Source organism: Schistocerca nitens, chromosome 4 (genome assembly GCF_023898315.1).
Source record: "Schistocerca nitens isolate TAMUIC-IGC-003100 chromosome 4, iqSchNite1.1, whole genome shotgun sequence".
Lineage (NCBI taxonomy): Eukaryota > Metazoa > Arthropoda > Insecta > Orthoptera > Acrididae > Schistocerca > Schistocerca nitens.
This window is the reverse complement of record NC_064617.1, coordinates 138,881,620-138,904,665: the sequence shown is the minus strand read 5'-3', so window position 1 is coordinate 138,904,665 and position 23,046 is coordinate 138,881,620. Positions and strand designations below refer to the sequence as shown.

General features: G+C 41.7%; 1 protein-coding gene across 1 annotated transcript in view; it reads right to left on the bottom strand.

Annotated features, from left to right (window-relative positions):
• Positions 1-23,046, bottom strand: part of LOC126252167 (uncharacterized) — a 148,749-nt gene that overhangs the window by 57,675 nt on the left and 68,028 nt on the right. The window contains exon 4 of the mRNA XM_049953036.1: positions 6,862-7,177. Coding sequence (XP_049808993.1) covers positions 6,862-7,177 — 316 coding nt within the window. The remainder of the gene's footprint in view (positions 1-6,861; positions 7,178-23,046) is intronic.

The window sequence follows — 23,046 nt, the reverse complement described above, 5'->3', positions numbered from 1 at the left end:
GTTCCCATCTCCAGAGTTCGGATAGGTTGGTGTTAGTGGGAAGTATCCAGATAACCCGGACAGTGTAATACTGTGCCAAGATGTGCTGGCCGTGCACCAAGGCATGTTTAGCCACAGGGTGATCCTCATTACCAACAAACACTGTCTTCCTGTGTCCATTCATGTGAATGGACAGTTTGTGCTGGTCATTCCCACATAGAATGCGTCACAGTGTAGGCAGGTCAGTTGGTAAATCACGTGGGTGCTTTCACACGTGGCTCTGCCTTTGATCGTGTACACCTTCCAGGTTACAGGACTGGAGTAGGTGGTGGTGGGAGGGTGCATGGGACAGGTTTTACACCAGGGGCGGTTACAAGGGTAGGAGCCAGAGGGTAGGGAAGGTGGTTTGGGGATTTCATAGGGATGAACTAACAGGTTACGAAGGTTAGGTGGACGGCGGAAAGACACTCTTGGTGGAGTGGGGAGGATTTCATGAAGGATGGATCTCATTTCAGGGCAGGATTTGAGGAAGTCGTATCCCTGCTGGAGAGCCACATTCAGAGTCTGGTCCAGTCCCGGAAAGTATCCTGTCACAAGTGGGGCACTTTTGTGGTTCTTCTGTGGGAGGTTCTGGGTTTGAGGGGATGAGGAAGTGGCTCTGGTTATTTGCTTCTGTACCAGGTTTGGAGGGTAGTTGTGGGATGCGAAAGCTGTTGTCAGGTTGTTGGTGTAATGGTTCATGGTGGTGGTGGTGGTGGTTAGTGTTTAACGAGGTCATTAGAGACGGAGCGCTAGCTCGGGTTAGGGAAGGATTGGGTAGGAAATCAGCCGTGCCCTTTCAAAGGAACCATCCCGGCATTTGCCTGAAACGATATAGGGAAATCACGGAAAACTTAAATCAGGATGGCCGGAGACGGGATTGAACCGTCGTCCTCCCGAATGCGAGTCCAGTGTGCTAACCACTGCGCCACCTCGCTCGGTGTGTAATGGTTCAGGGATTCCGGACTGGAGCAGATTCGTTTGCCACGAAGACCTAGGCTGTAGGGAATGGACTGTTTGATGTGGAATGCGTGGCAGCTGTCATAATGGAGGTACTGTTGCTTGTTGGTGGGTTTGATGTGGACGGATGTGTGAAGCTGGCCATTGGACAGATGGAGGTCAACGTCAAGGAAAGTGGCGTGGGATTTGGATTAGGACCACGTGAATCTGATGGAACCAAAGGAGTTGAGGTTGGAGAGTAAATTCTGGAGTTGTTCTTCACTGTGAGTCCAGATCATGAAGATGTCATCAATAAATCTGTACCAAACTTTGGGTTGGCAGACCTGGGTAACCAAGAAGGCTTCCTCTAAGCGACCCATGAATAGGTTGGTGTACGAGGGGGCCATCCTGGTACCCCTGGCTGTTCCCTTTAATTGTTGGTATGTCTGGCCTTCAAAAGTGAAGAAGTTGTGGGTCAGGATGAAGCTGGCTAAGGTAATGAGGAAAGAGGTTTTAGGTAGGGTGGCAGGTGATCGGCGTGAAAGGAAGTGCTCCATCGCAGCGAGGCCCTGGACGTGCGGAATATTTGTGTACAAGGAAGTGGCATCAATGGTTACAAGGATGGTTTCCGGGGGTAACAGATTGGGTACGGATTCCAGGCGTTCGAGAAAGTGGTTGGTGTCTTTGATGAAGGATGGGAGACTGCATGTAATGGGTTGAAGGTGTTGATCTACGTAGGCAGAGATACGTTCTGTGGGGGCTTGGTAACCAGCTACAATGGGGCGGCCAGAATGATTGGGTTTGTGAATTTTAGGAAGAAGGTAGAAGGTAGGGGTGCAGGGTGTCGGTGGGGTCAGGAGGTTGATGGAGTCAGGTGAAAGGTTTTGCAGGGGGCCTAAGGTTCTGAGGATTCCTTGAAGCTCCGCCTGGACATCAGGAATGGGATTACCTTGGCCAACTTTGTATGTAGTGTTGTCTGAAAGCTGACGCAGTCCCTCAGCCACATACTCCCGATGATCAAGTACCACAGTCGTGGAACCCTTGTCCGCTGGAAGAATGACGATGGATCGGTCAGCCTTCAGATCACGGATAGCCTGGGCTTCAGCAGAGGTGATGTTGGGAGTAGGATTAAAGTTTTTTAAGAAGGATTGAGAGGCAAGGCTGGAAGTCAGAAATTCCTGGAAGGTTTGGAGAGGGTGATTTTGAGGAAGAGGAGGTGGGTCCCGCTGTGATGGAGGACGGAACTGTTCCAGGCAGGGTTCAATTTGGATAGTGTCTTGGGGAGTTGTATCATTAGGAATAGGATTAGGATCATTTTTCTTCGTGGCAAAGTGATATTTCCAGCAGAGAGTACGAGTGTAGGACAGTAAATCTTTGACGAGGGCTGTTTGGTTGAATCTGGGAGTGGGGCTGAAGGTGAGGCCTTTGGATAGGGCAGAGGTTTCGGATTGGGAGAGAGGTTTGGAGGAAAGGTTAACTACTGAATTAGGGTGTTGTGGTTCCAGATTGTGTTGATTGGAATTTTGAGGTTTTGGAGGGAGTGGAGCTGGAAGTGGGAGATTGAGTAGATGGGAGAGACTGGGTTTGTGTGCAATGAGAGGAGGTTGAGGTTTGCTGGAAAGGTTGTGAAGGGTGAGTGAGTTGCCTTTCCGGAGGTGGGAAACCAGGAGATTGGGAAGTTTTTTGACGTGGAGGGTGGCATGCTGTTCTAATTTGCGGTTGGCCTGTAGGAGGATGCTCTGAACAGCCGGTGTGGATGTGGGAGAGGAAAGATTGAGGACTTTTATTAAGGATAGGAGTTGATGGGTGTGTTCATTGGCTGAGTTGATGTGAAATAGGTGAAGGATTAGGTGGGTGAGGGCAATGGATTGTTCAGTTTGGAACTGGTATAGGGACGGATGGAAAGAAGGGTTGCAGCCAGAGATGGGAACTTTAAGTGTGAGGCCTTTGGGGGTAATGCCAAATGTCAGACAAGCCTGAGAAAATAGAATATGGGAGTGTAATCTGGCTAGGGCGAAGGCATGTTTGCGGAGGGAATGTAAATAAAACTTAATGGGGTCGTTGTGGGGGTGTTGTGAGGTTGATATGGTATTAGAAGGTGGAAAGTGTAACATGAGGCTGATATGAAAACGAAAATAGAAATATATGGGGATAGATAAAGGTGAACTGGAAAGTAACTGGAGATCTGGTGTGAAAAAAGGCGAAAAAGTGTTGGTTACAGCTGGGCTATGTTGGACTTGGGTTGGTAGACAACGATGTGCACAAAGGTTAGGTGGTTGTGTTGCCGCCAAAACACGTTAAAGGACGGAGAAATTCGGGAAAATTTCGAAAAAACTGCGTGTAAATGTATTAAAAGGAGTGGTTTTGTGGTGGCCGATTATGAAAGTGAAGCTAACAATTGTCTGACGAAGAAATAATGACGTTAAAACCTGTAGGAAGCGGCTAAAAATTATCAGTGATGTGGGAAAAACGGAAATGGAAATAAAGCGAAAGTTATTAGAACTTGCCGAAATGGTTGTTTAATAGGTGAAAGGAACTGTTTGTGAACTAGAAACGGTGGATTTTATAGCAGCGGTAATTGGTTATGGTATGGAAGTGGGTTACGTATTATTGAGTATATATAGGCGGGATAAAATAGTATAGTGGATTACAGTAAAAAGGAGAAGGTGAATACAAAATGAAACTACTGGCAAAAACAGAAAGTGAAAATAAGACGACAGAAAAGATTTCGAAATGCAACAGTGACAATAACAAACGTAATTGTTGGGTTCAAATTAATGATATGAATATAATAGAGGGAAACATTCCACGTGGGAAAAATATATCTAAAAACATAGATGCTGTGACTTACCAAACGAAGCGCTGGCAGGTCGATAGACACACAAACTAGCACAAACAAACACACAAAATTCAAGCTTTCGCAACAAACTGTTGCCTCATCAGGAAAGAGGGAAAGAGAGGGAAAGACGAAGGGATGTGGGTTTTAAGGGAGAGGGTAAGGAGTCATTCCAATCCCGGGAGCGGAAAGACTTACCTTAGGGGGAAAAAAGGACGGGTATACACTCGCCCACACACACATATCCATCCACACATATACAGACACAAGCAGACGTATTTAAAGACAAATAGTTTGGGCAGAGATGTCAGTCGAGGCGGAAGTGCAGAGGCAAAGATGTTGTTGAATGACAGGTGAGGTATGAGTGGCGACAACTTGAAATTAGCGGAGATTGAGGCCTGGTGGGAAACGGGACGAGAGGATATATTGAAGAGCAAGTTCCCATCTCCAGAGTTCGGATATGTTGGTGTTAGTGGGAAGTATCCAGATTACCCGGACGGTGTAACACTGTGCCAAGATGTGCTGGCCGTGCACCAAGGCATGTTTAGCCACAGGGTGATCCTCATTACCAACAAACACTGTCTGCCTGTGTCCATTCATGTGAATGGACAGTTTGTTGCTGGTCATTCCCACATAAAATGCGTCACAGTGTAGGCAGGTCAGTTGGTAAATCACGTGGGTGCTTTCACACGTGGCTCTAACTTTGATCGTGTACACCTTCCGGGTTACAGGACTGGAGTAGGTGGTGGTGGGAGGGTGCATGGGACAGGTTTTACACCAGGGGCAGTTACAAGGGTAGGAGCCAGAGGGTAGGGAAGGTGGTTTGGGGATTTCATAGGGATGAACTAACAGGTTACGAAGGTTAGGTGGACGGCGGAAAGACACTCTTGGTGGAGTGGGGAGGATTTCATGAAGGATGGATCTCATTTCAGGGCAGGATTTGAGGAAGTCGTATCCCTGCTGGAGAGCCACATTCAGAGTCTGGTCCAGTCCCGGAAAGTATCCTGTCACAAGTGGGGCACTTTTGTGGTTCTTCTGTGGGAGGTTCTGGGTTTGAGGGGATGAGGAAGTGGCTCTGGTTATTTGCTTCTGTACCAGGTTGGGAGGGTAGTTGTGGGATGCGAAAGCTGTTGTCAGCTTGTTGGTGTAATGGTTCAGGGATTCCAGACTGGAGCAGATTCGTTTGCCACGAAGACCTAGGCTGTAGGGAAGGGACCGTTTGATGTGGAATGGGTGGCAGCTGTCATAATGGAGGTACTGTTGCTTGTTGGTGGGTTTGATGTGGACGGACGTGTGAAGCTGGCCATTGGACAGATGGAGGTCAACGTCAAGGAAAGTGGCGTGGGATTTGGAATAGGACCACGTGAATCTGATGGAACCAAAGGAGTTGAGGTTGGAGAGTAAATTCTGGAGTTTTTCTTCACTGTGAGTCCAGATCATGAAGATGTCATCAATAAATCTGTACCAAACTTTGGGTTGGCAGACCTGGGTAACCAAGAAGGCTTCCTCTAAGCGACCCATGAATAGGTTGGCATACGAGGGGGCCATCCTGGTACCCCTGGCTGTTCCCTTTAATTGTTGGTATGTCTGGCCTTCAAAAGTGAAGAAGTTGTGGGTCAGGAGGAAGCTGGCTAAGGTAATGAGGAAAGAGGTCTTAGGTAGGGTGGCTGGTGATCGGCGTGAAAGGAAGTGCTCCATCGCAGCGAGACCCTGGACGTGCGGAATATTTGTGTATAAGGAAGTGGCATCAATGGTTACAAGGGTGGTTTCCAGGGGTAACAGATTGGGTAAGGATTCCAGGCGTTCGAGAAAGTGGTTGCTGTCTTTGATGAAGGATGGGAGACTGCATGTAATGGGTTGAAGGTGTTGATCTACGTAGGCAGAGATACGTTCTGTGGGGGCTTGGTAACCAGCTACAATGGGGCGGCCGGGATGATTGGGTTTGTGAATTTTAGGAAGAAGGTAGAAGGTAGGGGTGCGGGGTGTCATTTCTTGTTAACAATATTAGCTTGTTCCCAAGAATAAGCAACTTTCACTCAGTTAATTCTCAGGAGAACTCTTGTGCAGAAATGGTGCAGTATACTGCTGCATCCATTTTCAATATGCTGCCACTTGAATTCAAAAATCTTAGCAGTAATCCATGTGCTTTCAAATCAAAACTGAATAGGATCCTCATAGGTCACTCATTCTATTCTGTTGAGGAGTTCCTTGAAAAATTAAGTTGATTCATGTTGTATTGTTTATTGTGTTTACTTAAACTTACAGGCAGTCATATGCAAGACATCATTTTTCACATTTGTTATAAGAATGTGTGATTAACATGTTGACATATTTTTTTAATGTCTACACTGGACTGACAGATTTTATAGCAAAGAAAATAGGATGTAGCTTCCTCAAGATGATACAGCCTGATAAGGTGTAAAGGGATTGGCTTTTACCAGATATCATACAACAAATAAAGCTGAATGAAGTATATGTACTAATAATCAAAAAAGATAAATTGCAAAATTGTAGAATGTCTAAGTAGAAATACAATAAAAATGGATAGAGATTTTGGAAAGTATCTTATAAGAAACATAAACTAATCGCCACAGGCCTCACGAGTATCAAATTGATTGTATTGTTGTAATTTTCAGATGGATTCACTAATTTTAAATATTACCATCACATTCCTTAGAAGCATATAAAATGATCAATAGTGTTCACTATGCTAGTTAGTAATTGACACACGAAATGGAAAAATTCATAAAATTGATAAAATAGTGGAGACTAAATGGTTAACCAGTACTTGCCATCAACACATGAATCTCTCAATACTGCCTATAAAAATACCTGAAGTAGAAAACAAAATGTCTAGCTTTCAGAACTATATATTCACTCATCCCAGAAAAAGAAATTTGTTGGGGGTGGGGGTTGAAGTGAGGGAGGACTTATACTCACATCTTGGAATAAGTTTGGTTCACCTGTTATTGCAAGAAAGTGTGATGTAAATGTCTTTTTCTGTAGGTACTTTAGAGCCTTCCACTATAGAATTATGCAGGATGAACAATACCACAGTCACTACTCACCTGAAAAAACTTGTATTGTTCTCTTCCCTGGAATGGTATTATCCCAAACTGAATAGATGAATCCAGAAATGGGAGCTGCATTGTGTTTAATGCAGACTCAGGGTCACTTGACGTGTAATTCTTTGTATTATTTTTCTTCTTTGAAAATGGAGAACAGATGTCAAAAATAACGTTAAATGGATCATTTTCTGGCTTATTATCTTCAAGTGGTTCAGTCACAAAAATATGCCAGAGAATACTAATCATCAGGCAACTTTGGTTTCTCACAGAAACTTTTCTTGTTTTGGTGTGAGAATGATAAGCTAGTGTTCCAAAGCTAGAATGGGTGAAAGATCATCATTTAGTCTAATTTTTTAAGTCACACAGGCATACATTAATATAACATTTTGCTGGCACATGTGTTTCATTACTTTAGTAATAAAAAATATTTCTACACATAAAATTACATATTAATGTATGAAATATTTTAGCACCAGATGACTTTAAAAACAATATGTGATAACTTAGAATCTTTCTTCATATGCACACCAGACAAAAATTAGTCACCACCAGGAGACATCACACTAATACTAAGTAACATTGTCTTTAACCTTGACAGTGAAGAAGAGAGTCCATAAATTTCTTCAGGTAAGCTGTATGTAACTGGAACCATTCATTGATGATTATATCTCACAGAGCTACCAAATTTTAGGGATGCTGACTGCTCCAAATAGTCCAAGACAGTTTTGTGGTATTAATACAAGTGATTTGGTAGGCTAATTGAGTTGTTCCAGAGTGTTTACCGAACAAGAGCATGTGTGTGCTACCCTATAAATTTGGCTGTAACCATCTTGGAAGTTGGGAGTATCCACAAAATGGCTGAAATGTCATAAAATACTCATTATGAAGATATAGAAGAAAGGACAACAATTGGCCATTGTTACTGATGAAACATCCTGGTTCATGCTCTTGGTTACTGAATAAATGGACGCAAATCACAGCACAAGAAACACAACCAAAACATTACAGAATCATTTGAATGTCACCTTCCATGCATTTTGGGCTAAATATTTCATTGGGATATTAGTGTACTTGATGCCTTGCATCATTTGAAAAGAGACAAAATTGCAACTCAATGGACCACACCATGCAGCTTTGCGTGCTGCAGTGAGCAATGGCCTTTTGTGAGGTGCCTGACTCCAGTGTCCATTACAAGTAGTCTCCTTTGTAGTATTTGCCCGTACAGTGGTCAAGAGGGATCTGTATTCACTGATAGCAGCAGTTCCTGCTGGCTGTGAAACTGATCATCACTGACAAAGTATGGCACTTGTCTCTGATTTCTGTTGATTAGGGTCTTTTTATGACCACTGTTCTTATGCTGTGGGGCAGGGCTGCAAGTGATACACAATTCCTTGTAGATACTTTGGATGGTCCACACTGATACACCAACAAATAAGGCAATGTTGTCATGGGTATGTCCACACTTGGTGCTTCTTTCTACCATTCTGTCACATCTCCCTGTAGTTTTCTAGTAATAAAGTAAACTTCAAGGATCTTCAGCCTGTTGTCAACAAAAGTAGTGGAAACAATGAGCTGCCTGCCAAAATATGTGTGTGATCTAGAATTTAAAAATGAAACCTTTGTCTGCCTGTGCGTAAATTTAAGAATTTTTAATGTAGAGCATAGAGAGAGGAGGACATGTTATGTTTGTTTAAAATAACATCAAGATTGCAAGACTCCTCTGAAGTTTGGAACATAGGAGAGAGATACTGCTAAAAATAGAATTATGAGGGTGGCTCAGGGATTGTGTCTGGATAGCTTACCTGTCAGAGCAACTATCCACAAAAAGTAATAGTTCTAGGTTTTGGAGTTGAGTCTCTGTCCACCAGACAATTTTAATTTTCTAGGAAATGTTAAACCAGTATACTACACTGTAGAGTGAAAACTCATGTTAGAAAAAACCCCTGTGCTACAGCTAAGCCATTTCCCTGTGCTATCCTTTCCTGTAGGAGTTATAGTCCTATAAGGCTACAGGACAACTTCTAAGAGGTTTGGAAGGTAGGAGATGATCTTGGCAGTAGTAAACATGTGAGAGCAGGTCATGAGTTATGGCTGGAGAACTTGTTCAGTACAGCAACTGATTTTGAAAGCCAAAGGTCCCAGGTTTGAGTCCTGGCTCATAACATAATTTTAATCTGCTATGAAATTTCAAATCAGTTTACACTCCTCTGCCAAATGCAAAGTTATCCTGGAATTCCAGGACATTTGAAGAGATCTTCATAAGATAAATGACTTTTTTCTATCCAGATACAGATTCCTGTCATTGAACAAAGATTTTATCCTAACAGCACTTCCATAGAAAACAACTTGATAAGACATAGAATATTTTAGGCTTGTATCATAAGTCAATGTCCTGTTCTACAAGTCAGCATGGTGGTCGGTAGATCACAAGCAAAATGCACTAGGTTATATGTTTATCAAGCAATGGAAACTCCAGGTAGGAATATCAATGTAGGAAAAGATACATCGCTACTTACTGTAAAGGAGATACGTCAGATTGAAGACAGGCACAATTAAAAGACACTTACATAACGCTTTTGGCCACAGCCTTCTTCAGTAAAAGAGAGATACACACCATACACATCCACAAGCAAGCTCACCTTATGCACATGACTGCCAAATCCAGCCTCTCAGGCTGGAAGCTTGTGAGGCGTGCTTGTTTGTGTGTGTGAATGGTATGTGCCTCTATTTTACTTATGAAGACTGTGGCTGAAAGATTTATGTATGTGCAGTTGATATGTTTATTTCATTATAGTTTTGTAGTGGCATTGGTGAGGGTCCACTATGGTGTAGAGGTTGATGTGCAGTGGAAGAGAGGGGGGAGGGAGAGAAACACAGCTAGAAGGTAAAACACTTTTAATCTTGGGCTACAACATTCATAGTACTGTCATGCCATGGAACACACACCCTCAGGAGTGCAGCATGGAGGCCTCAGTGACAGCTGCAAAAGCCAACTGCTTGTAGCATTGTAGGCCATGAATGCCTGCACTCAGCAATGCTGGCACTTGTTTAGCTTACTCAGCAAATGTGTGCACCAGTTTTCACAGTGTGGTATCTAGTACCAAGTGCCTGTGGCATGTACAAGTGTCAGTATTCTCATATAGACTGTCAGGACCTAGACGAAGAGCAGAACCCAGCGGATGACAAAGGTGGGTGCTGGGGTGCTCACCCTGGTGTGGATGTGGGCATGTCAACAACTTCTCCACAATAGATATCAACTAGTGCCCAGAAAGGCAGAATTTTGGCTGTTACTGAAGAGTGGCTCATCTGCCCCACAGTGCTTGTTGGCCCTTAACCTGTTGGTGATTGGTGTGGCCCTCACATTGTGGTGGCTGCTGGCAAACTGCTCATATTATTACTAAAATCAATGAGTATTTGCAGTGGTAATTGGCATGTTTGTCATATGAGTGCATTGCTTTCAACCACATATGAATCAACATCTCTGTGAGTCTGTTGATGAAATTGGTATGCCATTGCTGGGCTGGGGAAAAAAACCTCTTCACATACATGGCCAAAACATACACCATACATCATTACACTTCTTAACACTTCAAAGCTTGAACCATATGATTCAGAGGCCTGATTCACTCTACACTTGTGGCACATCAATTCTTTGCCCATCCATACTCATTTATAATTCCACACATTATGATGTCAAACTTTCACTCTCACTACAAAATCCTCTTTGTGCATTAAGCCACTGCTAACATCATTCATCACTCATCATTCCATCACAGACCTTTTCCATTCAGGCAACCAACAGTGATGGTTCCAGCAATCAACTCAGGACACCATGTCCTGCCATCTGAGATTTGCACATTTTGAATACTAGAATACACATCCCTTATTACTACATTTACCCTTAACAACTTTATGTACTCCACCCTTCTACTTTGTGTATGAATAGTTATCCAGTCTAGTGATACTGATACACTGGAGGGTCAAATGGATGAATGGCCCTGCACCTAAGGTAGACAGTGGCTGCACAAAACAGAGTCAAAACTAGCTCTGTGCCTGTTACTGTGACACTCTTGGTCATGACTGTAAGTCATTGCCCCTCCCAGTATTATCATACATGCTGAAACACCTGATCTGCCAAGATTTGTTCCTCTTCTTTGTCTTTTAGCTGGTTCAAGGAAATGATAAGGTCAGAGTATAATGTTTCCTTCAGATAGGTCAAGTTTTGCACTGGGAGAATCTCTAGTGATTATCTGGTCTGTACAACTGTGGCTGCATATTATTTAACTTGGTCTCTCCTTCAACAATGGCTGACAGGTCAAATGTTGATCCTGTTTATGTTGCAGTTTGTTGCATTAGCTATTGATCCAATGCTTTGCAGTTCCAATCATTTAGTAGCTCAAAGCCTACCCTATTCATAGCAGCTAGCTACCACCATTGTCGTATTGTCCATGCAATAAACTCTATGTGGCTCCACTTATTAGAAGTAGGGTTGTGGCTCTAGAATGTCATGTAGACAACCCTGGTCATCCATCTTCCCCAGATACAACTGAATGCATGCATCTGTGCAAGTCTGGATTACCTGTGTCAATTCTTCCCAGCAAAACTATTCTCAAATCGAGAAGGAAGCTTTAGCTATTGTATATGGAGTGACTAAGTTTCATGATTTTTTGTACGGTCGCAAGTTCTATTTGGTAACTGACCATAAGCCTTTGACGTCGTCGTTCCACCCATCAAAGCCAGTTCTGGCCCATATGGAGATAACATCTTGGACCTACTAATAACAAACAGACCTGAACTTTTCGACTCTGTAAGCGCAGAACAGGGAATCAGTGATCATAAGGCCATTGCAGCATTCCTGTATATGGTAGTAAATAGGACTATAAAAAAAGGAGGAAGGTTTAACTGTTTAGCAAGAGTTATAGGAGGCAGATTTCAGACTACCTGAAAGATCAAAACGAAAATTTCTGTTCCGACACTGACAATGTTGAGTCTTTACAGGAAAAGTTCAAGGCAATCCTAAAATGTGTTTTAGACAGGTACGTGCCGAGTTAAACTGTGAGGGACAGAAAAAACCCACCATGGTTCAACAACAAAGTTAGGAAACTACTGCGAAAGCAAAGAGAGCTTCACTGCAAGTTTAAACGCAGCCAAAACCCATCAGACAAACAGAAGCTAAACAATGTCAAAGTTAGCATAAGGAGGGCTATGTGTGAAGTGTTCAGTGGATTCAAAAGTTAAATTCTTTGTACCGACTTGACAGAAAATCCTAGGAAGTTCTGGTCTTACGTTACATCAGTAAGTGGATCAGACCAGCATATCCAGACACTCTGGGATGATAATGGCATTGAAACAGAGGATGACACACGTAAAGCTGAAATACTAAACAACTTTTTCCAAAGCTGTTTCACAGAGAAAGACCACACTGCAGTTCCTTCTCAAAATCCCTGCACAAACGAAAAAATGGCTGACATTGAAATAAGTGTCCAAGGAATAGAAAAGCAACTAAAATCACTGAGCAGAGGAAAGACCACTGGACCTGACAGGATACCAATTCGATTCTACACAGAGTACGTGAAAGAACTTGCCCCCCCCCCCCCCCCCCTTCTAACAGCCATGTACTGCAAGTCTCTAGAGGAATGGAAGGTTCCAAATAATTGGAAAAGAGCACAGGTAGTTCCAGTTTCCAAGAAGGGTCATCGAGCAGATGTGCAAAACTATCTGCCTATATCTCTGCCATTGATCTGTTGTAGAATTTTAGAAGATGTTTTTTGCTCACGTATCATGTCATTTCTGGAAACCCAGAATCTACTCTGTAGGAATCAACATGGATTCCAGAAACAGCGATTGTGTGAGACCCGACTCGCTTTATTTGTTCATGAGACTCAGAAAATATTAGATACAGGCTCCCAGGTAGATGCCATTTTGCTTGACTTCTGGAAGGTGTTTGATACAGTTCCGCACTGTCACCTGATAAACAAAGTAAGAGCCTACAGAATATCAGACCAGCTGTGTGGCTGGATTGAAGAGTTTTTAGCAAACAGAACACAGCATGTTGTTCTCAATGGAGAGACGTCTACAGACATTAAAGTAACCTCTGGTGTGACACAGGGGAGTGTTATGGGACCATTGCTTTTCACAATATATATAAATGACCTAGTAGATAGTGTCAGAAGTTCCATGTGGCTTTTTGCGGATGATGCTGTAGTATACAGAGAAGCTGCAGCATTAGAAAATTGCAGCGAAATGCAGGAAGATCTGCAGTGGATAGGCACTTGGTGCAGGGAGTGGCAACTGACCCTTAACATAGACAAATGTAATGTATTGCGAATACATAGAAATAAGGATCCTTCATTGTATGATTATATGACAGTGGAACAAACACTGGTAGCAGTTACTTCTGTAAAATATCTGGGAGTATGCGTACAGAATGATTTGAAGTGGAATGATCATATAAAATTAATTGTTGGTAAGGCAGGTGCGAGGTTGAGAGGCACTGGGAGAGTCCTTAAAAAATGTAGTCCATCAACTAAGGAGGTGGCTTACAAAACACTCGTTCGACCTATACTTGAGTATTGCTCATCAGTGTGGGATCCGTACCAGGTCAGGTTGACAGAGGAGATAGAGAAGATCCAAAGAAGAATGGCGTGTTTCGTCACAGGGTTATTTGGTAAGCGTGATAGCATTACGGAGATGTTTAGCAAACTCAAGTAGCAGACTCTGAAAGAGAGGTGCTCTGCATCACGGTGTAGCTTGCTGTCCAGGTTTCAAGAGGGTGTGTTTCTGGATGAGGTATCGAATATATTGCTTCCCCCTACTTATAGCTCCCAAGGAGATCATGAATGTAAAATTAGAGAGATTTGAGTGCGCACGGAGGCTGTCCGGCAGTCGTTCTTACCGCGAACCATACGCGACTGGAACAGGAAAGGGAGGTAATGACAGTAGCATGTAAAGTGCCCTCCGCCACACAACGTTGGGTGGCTTGCGGAGTATAAATGTAGATGTAGATGTAGGTGGATTCAAACCCTGTCTCTCTGGCAATGCTGCACTCCTCCCAATGACACTCATTCCTGTTTTAACCCATACAAATTTCCATAAGATCCCTCACCTTAATGGGTAAGGGTGACTAGTGAAACACTTAAACTGTGTGTGACCACTGGTAACTGGGAATGGAAACAACACCTAAAGGACTACTTGGTCCATCTTAGCCTCAAATATTGCTATGTGGTAGTAAAATGGCAGATTCTCCTTGCTCAGCTCTCCAATGGATTCCAACATTGGGAAACTAACAGGAAATCATCCAGTGCTAACAGTGCTGGATTCAGCTGTCCATTCACAACATGGAGAATGGCTTCTTGCAAACCCAACACCGCTATTTGCGCAATCCGTATACAATCAGCTATGGACTGTATCAGCCTCATGACTGTTATCTTCATATCCAACACAGCTACCCATGCCTATGTAGCTCCAGCATCCTGGTTCAAAGGGTCTATCACCATCTCGATAAACTGTGTCACCTCTGTAATTGTTGTTGTTGTTGTCTTCAGTCCTGAGACTGGTTTGATGCAGCTCTCCATGCTACTCTATCCTTTGCAAGCTTCTTCATCTCCCAGTACTTACTGCAACCTACATCCTTCTGAATCCGCTTAGTGTATTCATCTCTTGGTCTCCCTCTACGATTTTTACCCTCCACACTGCCCTCCAATGCTAAATTTGTGATCCCTTGATGCCTCAGAACATGTCCTACCAACCGGTCCCTTCTTCTTGTCAAGTTGTGCCACAAACTCCTCTTCTCCCCAATTCTATTCAATACCTCCTCATTAGTTATGTGATCTACCCATCTAATCTTCAGCATTCTTCTATAGCACCACATTTTGAAAGCTTCTATTCTCTTCTTGTCCAAACTATTTATCGTCCATGTTTTACTTCCATACATGGCTACACTCCATACAAATACTTTCAGAAACGACTTCCTGACACTTAAATCTATACTCGATGTTAATAAATTTCTGTTCTTCAGAAACGATTTCCTTGCCATTGCCAGTCTACATTTTATATCCTTTCTACTTCGACCATCATCAGTTATTTTGCTCCCCAAATAGCAAAACTCCTTTACTACTTTAAGTGACTCATTTCCTAATCTAATTCCCTCAGAATCACCCGACTTAATTCGACTACATTCCATTATCCTCATTTTGCTTTTGTTGATGTTCATCTTATATCCTCCTTTCAAGACACTGTCCATTCCGTTCAACTGCTCTTCCAAGTCCTTAGCTATCTCTGACAGCATTACAATGTCATCCGCGAACCTCAAAGTTTTTATTTCTTCTTCATGGATTTTAATACCTACTCCGAATTTTTCTTTTGTTTCCTTTACTGCTTGCTCAATATACAGATTGAATAACATTGGGGAGAGGCTACAACCCTGTCTCACTCCCTTCCCAACGGCTGCTTCCCTTTCATGCCCCTCGACTCTTATAACTGCCATCTGGTTTATGTACAAATTGTAAATAGCCTTTCGCTCCCTGTATTTTACCCCTGCCACCTTTAGAATTTGACAGAGAGTATTCCAGTCAACATTGTCAAAAGCTTTCTCTAAGTCCACAAATGCTAGAAATGTAGGTTTGCCTTTCCTTAATCTATTTTCTAAGATAAATCGTAGGGTCAGTATTGCCTCATGTGTTCCAACATTTCTGCGGAATCCAAACTGATCTTCGCCGAGGTCGGCTTCTACCAGTTTTTCCATTTGTCTGTAAAGAATTTGCGTTAGTATTTTGCAGCTGTGACTTATTAAACTGATAGTTCAGTAATTTTCACATCTGTCAACACCTGCTTTCTTTGGGATTGGAATTATTATATTCTTCTTGAAGTCTGAGGGTATTTTGCCTGTCTCATACATCTTGCTCTGTAATTAACTTTTGTAATATATGTGTATTATTCAGTACTCCTTGCTCCAAACTGGATAACTGTGTAGTGCATCCTTCAGTGGCTGCTTTATTATTTCTTGCCATCTCCCTCACTCTCTCCATAGTACTTTTTAGCTCCTGGATATCATCAACATTCGCAGTCTTAAACATCATTTCCAGTATCCTCTGTCCAGCACCCAACCAGCCTGTTTTGCATCAATGCAAGGGATGCAGCACTACTTCCACTGTCTGAACATCTGCCCCATAAACCGCTCAAGGACATATGTAACTCTTACTGTACTCACATCACGCCTCTTTATATACCTTCTTCCTTTCTGCCTCTCACCATAATCCCATAAATATACATTCCAAACCCCTCACCTAATTGTACATGTCCCATGCAGTTAAAGTTACTTCCATCATCCATACATAACTGATGGGAACCCCATGGTCTTGCCAGTGAAAAGCTCTGCACTTTCCAATGGTTGTACTTGCAGGGCCCCCAATCCACTTCTAGTGGAGAGGTGAAGCATCACGACAACTAGGATTCCTCTCATCTCCACCTCTGGCGTGTGTAAACCTGGGAACAGGGAGCTGCAATCATTTCCCCTCCCTCAATTGGAAAGATCTGCCATCCAGTAGACATGGAAAGAAACACCTAAATATGTAAATAATATACACCAAACACAAAACTGCAATATACCACTCACAACACAATAAAACCTAGCCCCCAAACCGTCACAGCCAAATTCTGCCACATACCCACACATTCGCTTCCTCACATTTACGCAGTAGCACACCTCAATTAATACTACAATTCATCTGAACCCCTTAATTGCAGACAACATAATATGAAATGTGCTTTCCTTCTTCCTTGACCTCAAATCATATGGAATTTATGTGCAGGTCATGCAAGGCTTTTGCACTCACCCTTCTTCCTACTGCCTCTCACTTTCTCCTTTGTGGATGGTGATACTTGCACCAATGCATATGGAGCACCTTGAAATTGTTGCAGCATCCAACATGAACTATTGTTGTACCAGACAGTAATAGCAGTTTGATGTTAACTGTCGACATTGTTTCGGTTGCCTGATACAGTCCATCATACCTGGTAACAAAATTTTGGACTTACCCTCCAAGATATAATTGTTCAATAATATTACTCATTGTCTTACCCAATATTTTGTAATTTTCCCATGTGATTCCACACCTGCTCTTGTCATTCTAGGGCTTTGGTGTTTGTCATCAAACATGCCTCCATACCTCTCCCCACATTTTGGCAAAATGCTTAACACATTCATTGTCCTTGAGAATTTTTGGTCAGATCTTGATGAAGGCATTTTCCTTTCATAAACCAACTCATATGGAGATAACCCAGTACTAGTATGGATCTACAAATTATATGCTGCCATAAAAAATAGCATGTCTGTATTCCAGTCATTATGGTTCAAGTTTATATAGTTACTCAACATGTGCTGGTATATAAAACCCATTGCTTTGCACTGCAGCATTCACACTGATGGCTGGGCTGCACCAGTGATATCCAGAATGTTTAATATTTCTAGCATGGACTGGTGGCCAGTACAAGTCATTGAGCTATGCTTCAGCTTCTGCAGGACATATATCAGATATCTCCTATCTGTCTTTATTAGTAATGTCACTGCCCGAGTGTTTTTCTTTATTTCTGTTATCTTTCTCTTAACTTTACTTAGTCCATACATTTACTTAACCCACCTATTTTTGTACATCTATAGAAACAAGGAACTAAAGAGCCACATTTTTAACCCTTTTCAATATTTTCAGATTAGAATGGCAAAATCTAATCCAGACATCACAGACATATACAGGGTTATTACAAATGATTGAAGCGATTTCACAGCTCTACAATAACTTTATTATATGACATATTTTCACAATGCTTTGCACACACATGCAAAAACTCAAAAAGTCTTTTAGGCATTCACAAATGTTCAATATGTGCCCCTTTAGTGATTCGGCAGACATCAAGCCGATAATCAAGTTCCTCCCACACTCGGCGCAGCATGTCCCCATCAATGAGTTCGAAAGCATCGTTGATGCGAGCTCGCAGTTCTGGTATGTTTCTTGGTAGAGGAGGTTTAAACACTGAATCTTTCACATAACCCCACAGAAAGAAATCACATGCGGTTAAGTCGGGAGAGTGTGGAGGCCATGACATGAATTGCTGATCATGATCTCTACCACGACCGATCGATCGGTTTTCCAATCTCCTGTTTAAGAAATGCCGAACAACATGATGGAAGTGTGGTGGAGCACCATCCTGTTGAAAGATGAAGTCAGCGCTGTCGGTCTCCAGTTGTGGCATGAGCCAATTTTCCAGCATGTCCAGATACACGTGTCCTGTAACGTTTTTTTCGCGGAAGAAAAAGGGGCCATAAACTTTAAACCGTGAGATTGCACAAAACACGTTAACTTTTGGTGAACTGCGAATTTGCTGCACGAATGCGTGAGGATTCTCTACCGCCCAGATTCGCATATTGTGTCTGTTCACTTCACCATTAAGAAAAAATGTTGCTTCATCACTGAAAACAAGTTTCGCACTGAACGCATCCTCTTCCATGAGCTGTTGCAACCGCGCCGAAAATTCAAAGCATTTGACTTTGTCATCGGGTGTCAGGGCTTGTAGCAATTGTAAATGGTAATGCTTCTGCTTTAGCCTTTTCCGTAAGATTTTCCAACCTATCGGCTGTGGTACGTTTAGCTCCCTGCTTGCTTTATTCGTCAACTTCTGCGGGCTACGCGTGAAACTTGCCCGCACACGTTCAACCGTTTCTTCACTCACTACAGGCCGACCCATTGATTTCCCCTTACAGAGGCATCCAGAAGCTTTAAACTGCGCATACCATTGCTGAATGGAGTTGGTGGATCTTTGTTGAACTTGGTCCTGAAGTGTCGTTGCACTGTTATGACTGACTGATGTGAGTTTATTTCAAACACGACATATGCTTTCTCAGCTCCTGTCGCCATTTTGTCTCACTGTGCTCTCAAGCACTCTGGCGGCAGAAACCTGAAGTGCGGCTTCAGCCGAACAAAACTTTATGAGTTTTTCTATGTATCTGTAGTGTGTCGTGACCATATGTCAATGAATGGAGCTACAGTGAATTTATGAAATCGCTTCAATCATTTGTAATAGCCCTGTATAGAAAAGAAGTTGAAAAAATTAGCAAAATTAGGTCAGGTGATTGAGGGAAAAGACCATCGAAAAATAGTTCCACTTGGCCTTGATTTCATCACAATTTCTTTAAGGCTACCTTGATTCCAGGAAATACATACATTTACTTGTCAATAGAAACAGAATCAGTGGGTCAAACCATCTCAAAAAATTTTGTTTATAAATCTGTCTCAGAAGACAAAGTAGATTATTCTGAGAGGTTGGCATTGGCTCCAGTCAATAAACCACTAAAGTGCCAACTACTATATCATTAAGAAAAGTGGAAAAAAAGAAAACAACTTGTGTAAAAAATACTTAATTTTTGCAACTCAAAATGGCAAAATATCCTCTCTTCAATGTAGGCACAGTAAGATATTACTGAAATTGATGATGCTAATTACTTCCTGACGTGTCTCATGTCCTGAATTTTCTGCAGCACATACTGAAATATATTATGATTCATTCTCTAATATGGAAAAAAAATTTCTCATGTAAGTTTTTACTTCTTTATGTTAAATAAAAAAAACTCTGCTAAATGGTTGTTGCTATACATGGGATGAGTTCATAACCTCCCATTTCTTCTGTGCTTAAATGTGTCACTGCACTGGCAAAACAGTGCCAATGTACAATAGCCAGACTGGCTGGTGGTGAAAAACTGATGGCTGCAGATATATTATCTATGACCTTGTATGCAGCTGTTAAAGAGTGAAGCTTCCCTTGCCAGTGCTGTTTGGTCTGCCAAGGAGAGAAATGGAGAGAAAAAAACAACAATGACATGCAAATCTGCATCAATTGACAGTAATTAGATTACCCACTATGTAGTGTTTGAGAGTATGCTGACACTGCTCATTATTAATTGTGTTAATCATCTTTAATGACCTCAGTACCAACACGTCATTAAAGTCCTAAACATCCTTCCTTCTTTATGTTATAACAGAAAAATCAAAATCTAAACTCCTTAGAGACAGAGATGAGATATAATTATTTATAACTCATGGTACTACACTTTCATAGAAATACAAAAGTGAAAATTTTAAAGTATAACATCTTGTGCATTAGTCATCTTATATGCAGAAACATGTATAAAAGTAATTCTATTTTTTTGCCCTTCTGCTATTTTTTACCTCCAATTAGAAAGCAATCAAGTGGAATGCTGCAAGATTTTAATGTAGTCTGTACTCAGAAAAATCTCAGGTCAGTCTATTCTTATCTTCTACTTCTAAATACAAGATGTATATTCTACTAATTGTAGAATTTTGACAGCAAATATTTGCTTACTTTTTTTAATATGAAGGGTGGCCTATTGTAAAACCAAAGCTAGTGTAGTCACTCATCATTGAGGGAAAAATTCCTGTGGAGTTTTCTGGACATGGCTCATTAAAATAACATGAGAGACTAACACTAGGCCTACACTGATCACCAGTAATTCATTTTTTTTCAATTCTGCAGTGTTTGACACAAATCTAAACATACATGAACTCAGTAGGCTTGTGATCACAGCACTGACGCCATTCGTTGCAGATTTACTTGTGAACAGATACAGATATCAGTGTCACTACCTTTTCAAAAACTTTTTTGTACTTTTAGGTATATTTCACTTCACCTGCAGCAATGTATGTTCTGAAATGCATCTAACAGGAAGCTACCCGCTAAAAACTATTTCACTACAAGATATGTAAATAAACTTCATGTGTTTGACAAATAGCATCATTTTGCAGTAACTGTTACGAGTTATGAAAAGGTAAATACTTCATTAAGATGTTAATATACTACACTGACAGTTGTACAAAAACCAGATTTTTTAACCACATATTTTCTTCTGAATCAACTGAGAAACATTACACAATTAAAACATCATGAAAATGACAAGTAGACTTTTCTTTTTTTATGAGGAATGTAGAGCTTTTAAAGAAAAAAAATTATAAGAGTACGTACGATGGTCTTATATCCATCAAGAGTTCTTATAATGCGAATGCAGAGAAGTGGATTTTCACCCTTTTCACCACCCTGGCCCGGTATGCTGCATGAACACTCAACATAACAACATGTACTGCCTGGGTTTGGGCTGGGCCAGTATATCCTATTGTGGCCTCTCCTAGTGCACAGTGTGAACGCAGCATTAGTTTGTGAACGTGTTGCACTATTTCTTAATTTCTGACCCCAGTGAAGTAGTTGTTTAATCAAATCCAGCATAAAATTCATCCCTTGGCCCATGATTATGATTTCTGGCATACGAAATTTGGGCAACCAGCTGTTGACAAATGCTTGCACCACTGATTCTGTTTGTTGATTAGGAATGGCAATCATTTCTTCACATTGATAGAAGTCTTCAGTAATAGTTAATACAAAAAGGTTACCTGCAGGAGTCCGGTCAAATGGTCTGAGGACATCCAACTGATTATTTGAAAAGGTTTAGTCATCTCTGGCAGCCTTTGCAATGGTACTAGTTTATGGCTCATATCTAATCATTGCACACATTGTATACAATTTCTTTCATAATGGACCACATCTTCCTTCCTCATCTCCCACCAGTAGTCCTCTGCTAATCTCCCATTCGTTGGCCTACAATCTCCATACCCAGGCAGCATGTGATTGTGTGCTTCCTTCAGAGCATCTTCTTTCAGCTTGGTTGGTATTACCCAGTTGCAGATACATATAGGGGGTGCCCCCCCCCCCTGCCTCCTTGTGGGACTGCCCTCATTGTGACAATAAAATATTTTTGCATTCAGAGGAGAAAGTTGGTGATAGAAATTTCATGCAAGGAAAAACATCTTTATTTTAATGATTGCAACCACAATTTTCTTTCATATCTGTGAAAACATCTCCCAAGTTTCATGATAATATAAAATGACCTGCATTCTTTGGTCTTATCAGTGTCTTTCATAAATTCTGTCTGGGAAGGAATGCATGATACACAGAAATACTCTAGCAGAGACAGACAAGCATAGTATATGCACTCCATTTAGTAGACCAATTGCATCTTCTATGATTCTGCCAATAAAAGACTGTCTTTGGTTTGACTCCCTACAAAATGATCTAAGATACCATTCAAATTTAAGCTGTTTGTAATTTTATCTCCTAGGTATGTAGTTGTATTGACAGCCTTTAGATTTGTGTGATTTATCATGCAACCAAAATTTAATGGATTTCTTTTCAAACTCATGTGGATGACCTCACACTTTTCCTTATTCCATGACAATTGCCACTTTTTGCATTATACAATACTGTGTCACTCTCATTTTGTAATTGGTTTTGAGAGTCTGATGACATTACTAGATGGTAAATGACAGCATCTTCTGCAAACTATCCAAGAGGGCTGCTCAAGTTGTCTCCTGGATTCGAAAATAATCAATATTTTTGACAATATAATGTAATTGGACAGATAAAAAACTACTCATCAAGCAGGGGAAGGAGAATTCTCCTTCGACCCATGGTTCTGGGTGACTTTTCCAAAATCATCACCTTCGAAACTTCCTGGAAGATTAAAACTGTGTTCTGGACTGACTCGCACTTGGAACTTGTGCCTTGTGGGCAAGTGCTCTACCAACTGAGCTACCCAAGAATGACTCACAACCTGTCCTCACAGCTTTACTTCTGCCCGTACTTCATCTCCTATCTTCACAGTTTTAATCTGCCCGGAAGTTTCATATCAGTGGACACTCTGCTGTAAAGTGAAAATTTCATTCTGGAAACATCCAACAAGCTGTGGCTAATTCATGTCTCTGAAATGTCCTTTCTTCCAGAAGAGCTAGGTCTGCATGTTTGCCAGGAGAGCTTCTGTAAAGTTTGGGAGTAGGAGATGAGATACTGGCAGAAGTAAAGCTGTAAGGATGGGTCATGAGTTATGCTTGGGTAGTTCAGCCAGTTGAACACTTGCCCACAAAAAGCAAACGTCCAGAGTTTGAGTCTTTGTCTGGCACACAGTTTTAATCTGCAGGAAGTTTCATATCAGTGCACACTCTGCTGCAGAGTGAAAATTTCATTCTGGAAACATACCCCAGGCTGTGGCTAAGCCATGTCTCTGCAATATCCTTTCTTCCAAGAGTGCAAGTTCTGCAGAGCTTCTGCGAAGTTTGGAAAATAGGAGAAGAT